At 37.8% G+C, this 8,950-nt stretch overlaps 1 protein-coding gene across 1 annotated transcript in view; it reads left to right on the top strand.

Moving 5' to 3' along the window:
• LOC106879977 (proto-oncogene tyrosine-protein kinase ROS) overlaps window positions 1-8,950 on the top strand; it is a 330,537-nt gene that overhangs the window by 276,012 nt on the left and 45,575 nt on the right. Inside the window, exons 19-25 of the mRNA XM_052976515.1 lie at window positions 200-528; window positions 625-788; window positions 1,383-1,567; window positions 2,539-2,668; window positions 3,421-3,668; window positions 4,102-4,165; window positions 5,963-6,200. Coding sequence (XP_052832475.1) covers window positions 200-528; window positions 625-788; window positions 1,383-1,567; window positions 2,539-2,668; window positions 3,421-3,668; window positions 4,102-4,165; window positions 5,963-6,200 — 1,358 coding nt within the window. The remainder of the gene's footprint in view (window positions 1-199; window positions 529-624; window positions 789-1,382; window positions 1,568-2,538; window positions 2,669-3,420; window positions 3,669-4,101; window positions 4,166-5,962; window positions 6,201-8,950) is intronic.

Genomic DNA, 8,950 nt, shown 5'->3' with positions numbered 1-8,950 from the left:
CCTTCTCCTCCTACTGCTTCTTCCTCCTCCTCCTTTTCTCCTCTTCCCTCCTCCTTTTCTCCTCTTCCCTCCTTTTCTCCTCTTCTCTCCTCCTTTTCTCCTCCTCCTTCTTCCTTTTTCCCTCCTCTCTGCCCCATCAAAAGAAACTATTATTATTGTCATTTTTTTCTCTGATTTGACAATTGTTTTCATTTTTCAGATCTGCCGACTCAATAAGAACCGTAAAGTGGAGAAAATCAAGAGAGATCAGGCTAACAACTTATGTATTGATTCCTTGAAAGGGGTCCTTTACTGGAACACAAAATACAGTGTGCGTGCGTCACACCTAAATGGTATGAGCATCAAAGAATATTACCGAAAACCATTCCAAGAAGAAACCATCACAGCCATGACAATTGATATGGATTCGTACATTCTTTACTGGATCCTGCCAACAAGTACTGGAACCAAGCTCTTTATGGATGGCATGGTTGGTTATAAAAATCAATTTTACAAAGGGTCAATGAAAATTATTGATCTAGAGAGCAGGTAAGTACCAATTAAGAGGCCAATATAATCACTTGAACCTGTCACCTTAAATTTCTGTACTGAAGTTAGAAATGATTTTGCTCTGTGTCTTTGCAGAATGAATCAACTACAATACTTCAGCTACCGTTTTGTCTGGCTCAACAGTGAAAAACAACTTATAGTTAGTGACCTGAGAGGCAGAAATAGTTCCCGTCTCATCAATATAGATTCTGACATTCTGTCTTTCTCACTCTTCCATCCATCACAACATAAATATCCAGGTGAGTAATACTAACAAAACCCTTGTTATACTTTGTGACATTGCTAACATTAACCCTTTAGCATTCAGACTACCCCATCAATTAGCATTCAGACTACCCCATCAATTAGCATTCGGACTACCCCATCAATTAGCATTCAGACTATGTATGTATGCATGTATGTACAAAGATATTTATGTGTGTGTGTGTGTGTGTGTGTGTGTGTGTGTGTGTCTTTGTGTCTGTGTTTGTCCCCTCATCACTGCTTGACAATTGGTGAAGTACTAGACTTAAGAAATAAGTTCTGGGGTCAATTTGTTCAATTAAAACCCTTCAAGGCGGTGCTCCAGCATGGCCACAGTCAAATAACTGAAACAAGAGTAAGAATAAAAGAATAAATCTGCCAATGTCCATGATAGTCTGACCACAAGGAAATACACTATAAACATTTGAATAAACAAATCTCCTTTTAGGTATTTTCTGCCCAGGACCGAGATATTAAAAGTTACAATGGAACTGAACCAAACACACTAGCATTAATTTGCTGGTTACTCTGATAGCATCCTTACTTATTCTTGAATCATTGTAATTTTTGTTTTTGTTGATTCTTTTCAGATGGGCTAGACGAGAAAACAATAACGGTAATACCAAATGATATTCCTGCACGGTCCATTAGAGTAGAAGGCAATGCATCCAATTTCAATATCACGTGGAGAGAAGCAAGCGAGGTCAACCATGGCGTGGTCCACTACGAACTGACCCTTAATGTACGAGAATTTGAAAATTACAGCCAGGCACTGGTAAGCAAAGAATCAACTCAGTTTGTAATTGTGTAATGGCTTGACCACTGGTCACTTACTGCTGACATTGTCTAGTATTGGATTAAAGTATTTCTCTGACAGGCAACTGAACCAATAAGGCCATATCCATGGGTCAACACATAACTATGACTCTGACCACATAGATGTAGATTGTTGTTGTAGTATAACCTTGCTTGGTGGAGGCGCAATGGCCCAGTGGTTAAGGCAGCGGACTCGTGGTCATAGGATTGTGGTTTCGATTCCCAGACCGGGCGTTGTGAGTGTTTATTGAGCGAAAACACCTAAAGCTCCACGAGGCTCCGGCAGGGGATGGTGGTGAACCCTGCTGTACTCTTTCACCACAACTTTCTCTCACTCTTACTTCCTGTTTCTGTTGTGCCTGTAATTCAAAGGGTCAGCCTTGTCACACTGTGTCACGCTGAATATCCCCGAGAACTACGTTAAGGATACACGTGTCTGTGGAGTGCTCAGCCACTTGCACGTTAATTTCATGAGCAGGCTGTTCCGTTGATCGGATCAACTGGAACCCTCGACAGAGTGCTCTAGCTTTAGATAACCTTGCTTGATTTGGTAGACCTGTGGTTAAAGACATTCCAATTATGAACATCCCATCATTATCAGGGACTGCATTTGTCATATCTGGTTTTTTAGTTGGTATGGGGTGATTTGAGGTTGTTTTGGCTGCTATTTACATATCTACCATAACTCCTTCTTACATAGTTTGTATCTGCTATTACAGGGTGGCCATAACTCTTTCTAACACAATCGTAGCTTTAATATCTCATTTCTTATTTAGCTCTTTTGGTATCAATCTGATAGCAAAAGATTTGAATTAAATTATTATTATTATTATTATTATTATTATTATTATTATCATTACTATTATTATTATTATCATCATTATCATTATTATTATTATTATTATTATTATTATTATTATTACATTCTAGGACACAGTGCAAGCCTGGTACACTATAAAAGGAATGCCGCCATACACAGAAATAGTCGTTCTCATAAAACCGTTGACCTATTATGGTTCAGCCAGGACAACATCAACAAAACTTCGATCACCCATGTCAGGTTGGTTCTTTCCTAACAACAATATGAATGTGACAGCATGTATTATCGCTAGACCTTAGCCACTCTTCCTAGTCAAGAGGTTTTCTATATCCTCTAAGAATTCTGTAAACAATTTTATATTCAGACATAAACCAAAAGTACAATCTCGCATATTAATGCAAGGTTGTACTTTGATAGTTCCAACACTACTGCATGGGTTGGACTATTTGACTGGGGACTGGCTACACCAGACTCCAATCTGATCTGGCAGAGTTTCTGCAGCTGGATGCCCTTCCTAATGTCAAACACTCCGAGAGTGTAGTGGGTGCTTTTTACATGCCACCGGCACGAGGGCCAGTCTGGCAGTACTGGCAACGGCCATGCTCAAATGGTATTTTTTTACGTGCCACCTACACAGGAGTCAGTCCAATGTTTTGTTCACATGCCACTGGCACGAGTGCCAGTAAAGTGAAGCTGGAAACGATCACACTCAAATGGTGCTTTTTACGTGCCACCGGCATGGAAGCGAGACCGCTGCTCTGGCAGTGATCCTGCTCAGATGGTGATGTTAGCGCTCCTCTGGCACAGGTGCCAGTCATCGAATTTGGTTCAGTTTCGATCTCACTTGCCCCAACAGGTCTTTGCAAGCTGAGTTTAGTGTCCAATGAAGGAAGGTTGGCATGGGGGCCAGTCAACGAATTTGGTTCAGTTTTCGATTTCGATGTCACTTGCCTCAACAGGTCTTCATTATTTTGTTAATTTTTGTATTCCAGTGCCTAATGAACCACTTAATCCAAGAGTTTACATTAACAAGAGGAAAGAATTACAATCAAGTGAAGAATTTCTGTCTGCTGATTTACGTTGGTCAGCACCGAATAACCGCTTTGGTGTACTTGAAAAGTACAAAGTGTTCTATCAAACTGATTCCAGTTCTTCTCAGTGGCAACAAACTGATATTGAACCTCATACACGCCAGTTTATTGCCGAACGACTTGGAGCTAATCGCACTTACACCTTTAAGGTAAGACAAATTTTCTTACAGATTTAGCTCCCTTTTCCTTCCAGTATATTTTCAAGAAAAATTTTGTTGTTGTTGTTGCTGCTGTTTAGCCCCAGGTCAGCCCCGACTGAGCAGACTTATAACATAGGTAACCAACCAGTAGACTATCCTTTTATTCTTTTACACGTTTCAGGCATTTGACTATGGCCATGATGGAGCACCACCTTAAAGGGTTTTGGTTGAAGAAATCGACCCCAAGATTTATTCTTTGTAAACCTAGTACTTATTCTATCAACTCTTTTGTCAAACAGCTAATTTACAGTGGCATAAACACACCGACATTTGTTGTCAAGCAATGGTGGGGTGACAGACACAAAGACACACACACACACACACACATAAACATACATACATACATTCATATATATATTTATATTTCTTTTTTCTCTTCCAGATTCAGGCTTGTACTACTTTTGCCTGTAGCAAAATGTCTGTTAATGTTTCCATCACAAGTAACAGTAAGTGCTTTCAAGCTTTTCTCTTCAATTTCAAAACCAATTTTTGGCTACATTTCTATATTTAAGAGATGAGGAATTATGTACATTATTTACGTTAATTACATTATATCAGCCAAAACGTTGTGTTAGCAACAAACAAGGTGAGGACATATATCCGTATAATGTAAATAATGTAATTTTTTACTCTTTAGTTTGCTTTCTTGAGAATTTTTCTCGGTCGTTTTCTTTTTGCTTTTGGCTTGTCAAAACTCCATTTTATATCTCGTGACGACCGTGCTCTGCATAGTTACAGGCTGCTCTTTGGTAAGGCATGGCAACCATTCAGCCACCCTGATAGGGATACAGGGAAGAAGTCATGGGACTGCAGCATGATAGGTTGTAAAGAGGTAGCAGAAGGGTTCAACTGAGCTAATGGTGCTGAGCAGAGGAATCCTCGAAGATCAACAGTCAGGAACGCCAAATTCTATCAAGAGAGTAACTGCAACTGATTGATAGGGGCTGTGTCCATGGTTGTATAATTGGCTAAAGAAAGATTTACATTCAAATTGGAACTGCAGCATGGCAGATAGTAAAGAGGTAGCCTAAGAACTCAACTGAGCCAACAGTACTTCTTAGATTGACACTGAGTGAATGAATCCTAGATCAATGGTCAAGATCACCATGCTCTCTCAAGAGAGTAACTACAGTGCATCCATAGGAGCGCTGCTCATGTTTGTGTAATCAGCTAATGAGAGATTCACTATGATTCAAGCGATCAATTCAAATTTATAACTAGAAAAGCACTCGGAGAGCACAGACCTCCACCAAACGGCTCATTTAAAAATAGATACGCGAGTAAAGTTACAAATAGAGAAACGAAAATAAACTTTGGAAACAGCAATGCCATCATAGGTTACGTGGAAATGATGAACGTGTTTTCAAGGGAGATAATCAAAGAACGTAACATTGTAATACCTCATGTAAAGTAAGTATAACAAATGAAAAATCCTAAAAGAATCCATAAAAATCCCCGGATCACTACCAAAATTTCATCATCTGTTCCTTGTGTCATCACCAACTTTTCCTGCAACGACACTCTAATATCCCTCAAATGACATTATATTTTATGAGACAAGAAGCACACATTGGACAATATGACTCTGAGTGCAGAGTGCGTGCAATGAAAGGTGGGATTGTCACTGTTGGAGTGTCGTTGATTGTGAGGCTGCTCATTCAGAGCTGATTTAAGTCAAAACAACAACTGTAGCAACTGAAATTCTTGTTGTTGAACACAATGAAGGTTTAGTTTAATTTATTTTTAATTAATTAATTAAGAAGCATTTAGAGGATTGTAGTTTTTGTTTTAGATTATCATTAACAAAGGGAAACATTGCTTAATTTTAATTAAATTAATTAATTAATTTTTAAAAAATACTCTTCTACTATCTAAGATACCTAAGTGAGGGCACATGGCTTAGTGGTTAGAGTATCAGGCTTACAACTGTGACATTGTGAGTTCAATTCCTGGACCAGGCTGTGTAATGTGTTGTTGAGCGTGGTACTTTATTCACATTGTTTTAACTCATTCAGTTGTAGAAATAAGTTGCAATGTCAATGGTGCCAAAGTGTTTTGGCTTTTGCCTTTCTCCTGGACAACATCAGTGGCACGGGGGAGGGGAGGAGACTGATATGGTGGTGACAGTGGTGTCAGTAGCAGTAGGGAAAGGATGACTTCAGCATATGTGATGGTAGTGGTTGAAGGGGTGACTTTGGTGTGGTTGTGATTATGGTGATGATGATTATGTTGATCTATTGCAGACACTAACCCATTACCTGAACTGTTGATTGCATCCGAAGAGGGCATCAAATTAGCTGAAATGGATAATGACCTAAAGATCTCCAAGAAAATCTCCTTCAAAGGATCCACTCGTGCATTCACCTTTTTAGCTAAAGATAATTCCTTCTTCTGGATCAACGATGGATCAACTTTAATCATGCGCAACAACAAGATGGAAAAAATAACGGTAAGTCTTCATTCCAAGAATTATACTGCAGTGTTTTCTGCTTGTATTTAGATATGGCATATTCTAACCCTTTAGCATTCAGATTATTCTGTCATATATGAGGCGTTTAGTAACAGAGTGTCGTAAGCACCAGCCCGGCAATTTTCTTTGTCTTGACGCCTGGAATCCGAAAATGTTGGGAGGGAGAACCAGTGAGGCTTGCAATAAGGTTGAAAATCCAGCCGAAAAAAGTTGTACCTCGACACTATTGACATGACGCTTGCTCACCCAAACTCAGACCAGAGAGTTTAGTAACACACCATCGTAAGCACACACACTCAACCAATAACTTTGGTGTAGTCCGTGTATTGTTTTCCAAGGTGTAATGGCCCTTGTGCAGGTGGCACATAAAATACACCATTTCGAGTGTGGCCGTTGCCAGTACCTCCTGACTGGCCTTCGTGCCGGTGGCACGTAAAAGCACCCACTACACTCTTGGAGTGGTTGGCGTTAGGAAGGGCATCCAGCTGTAGAAACCCTGCCAAATCAGACTGGAGCCTTGTGTAGCCATCTGGTTCACCAGTCCCCAATCAAACCATCCAACCCATACCAGCATGGAAAGTAGACGTTAAATGATGATGATGATGATGATGATGATGATTACTATCATTACGATAATGGGCTATTATCTTACTATCTTGTCTTACTTACCTCTTAAAGATACATACCTTGGTATATCAAAACACAAACAATACCTTTGAGGGTGTCTCTGTGTGTTTTTCCTAGATATTATGGCTAAAATATGCAACGCGACACACTGTTTCATAGTATCGGTGTATTCTACAAAATGAGAAACACGCAGTCATTGTTTCATCTGCCACATGCATACATAAATAAATAATTTTACATTAGGTGGAATGATTAGAGGAGGCCTTCACAGTCATTTTAAGTGGCATGGAGGAGATGGTAAGCTGGTGTGCACAGGCAACTGCTGATCTTCCATAAACAATCTTGTCTGGACTTGTGCCTCAGAGGATAACCTTCCAGGTGCAATCCTATGGACATTCATGACTGCGGGGTTTTTTTTAACCCTTTAGCATTTAATCCAGCCATATCCAGTCCAAATATTGTACCTGTTTTATGTTAATACTTACCAGATCCAACCTCTCATACCTATCCTACAATGTCATTCTGAAAATATACAAACATGTCATTGAAATCGTGAAGGTACCAGATAATGCATGATTAATTCAAAACAATGTGAATAAATAAGTATTACATTTGACAAAGAAATCTGAATGCTAAAGGGTAAATATTAGACATAATAAGAAACATCCTGTGACAGGAAATAGAAAAATAGGCCCATTAACTAGAGTTGACCCATCATTTTCTTAGTTTCATCTGATTTTTTTTACCAATTACATGCACTATACATGCTTACTGTTTCATCTTATCAAATAATGTATTATACATCCTTAGACTCCTTTCTTCTATTTTGACTACTATTTTATCTCCACAAAATCATTTGTCAGTCACTTAGCATTAGCAAGATAGGTTATTTTACTAATGCTTAAACATTGTGAGATATCCCACCTTGGTTCAATGTTTGTAACAAGAAATAACTTAATGATTCAAATTACAAACTATTAACTGCTTTTAAAGATTGTAAAGAGAGAGATATCAAACAACATTGTGAGTCATCACTTTAAGACTGGAAAGAGCAGTAGCATTCACTTCACAAATTCTCTCTCTTTCTCTCTTTCTCTCTCTCTCTCTCTCTCTCTCTCTCTCTCTCTCTCTCTCTCTCTCTCTCTCTCTCTCTCTCTTTCTCTCTCTCTCAAAAATTAGGTGCCATAAATTGTTTCTACCATTTTACCTGCATTATTTTAATGTTGATGCAATTGGAAAAAGATATTGTTAAGCACCATGCTATGAGCCATGTCAATTCAAATATTTGTAAATTAGCTTCAATTTCAGGAGTTATTTCAATAAATTTTGTGTTCTCATTAATGGTAATATTTCAGTTTTCACTAATTTGCATCATTATTTTGACTGCTCTTTCTATATAATATCTTACGCACACATGTGTGTGTGTGTGTGTGTGTGTGTGTGTGTGTTCATTCCATTTAAGGTTTTTTTTTTTAAAAACCCAGTATTCTTCTTAGTATTTATATCTTTATCTCCTTTATGTTCTATCCATCCATATATATATATATATATACTACAAACGTCAGTAGCACTGTCCTGTATAGGACGTCACACTTGTTTGGCAATTTATATATATATATATATATATATGAGTACCTTATTATTCTTTCTAATATATGATACATGTACATCACCTCCAAACCTTCTAATATATATATATAATCCTCACCCTTTGAGTCCCTCTATTGCTTCTGCTAAATATTAATATATATATATATAAGGATAAGATCATTATTTAAAATACCGATCATATCAAGTGCATAATTATAATTAAAATTATAATTAAAGGTATCTAACAGATACCACCATGCTAGAGACAGCAGTCAAAACTTGACTCGGAAGCTACATCAAGTATTCATACAGCACCAGGAGAAAAGACAAAGAGACAAATAAACTAGCAAAAAAATATCCAATAATTTTCTGCTAGTTTATTTGTCTCTTTGTCTTGACGTGGTTTTAGAGTCAAGTTTTGACTGCCATCTCTAGCATGGTGGTGTCTTTTACATACCCATGTACATATATATATAGATATATTTATATTTATATATATACATATATAAACATATATATATATATATATATATATATATATATA

The sequence above is a fragment of the Octopus bimaculoides genome, chromosome 24, assembly GCF_001194135.2.
Source record: "Octopus bimaculoides isolate UCB-OBI-ISO-001 chromosome 24, ASM119413v2, whole genome shotgun sequence".
Lineage (NCBI taxonomy): Eukaryota > Metazoa > Mollusca > Cephalopoda > Octopoda > Octopodidae > Octopus > Octopus bimaculoides.
The sequence above is the reverse complement of the archived record's forward strand: the minus strand, read 5'-3'. Positions and strand labels throughout refer to the sequence as shown.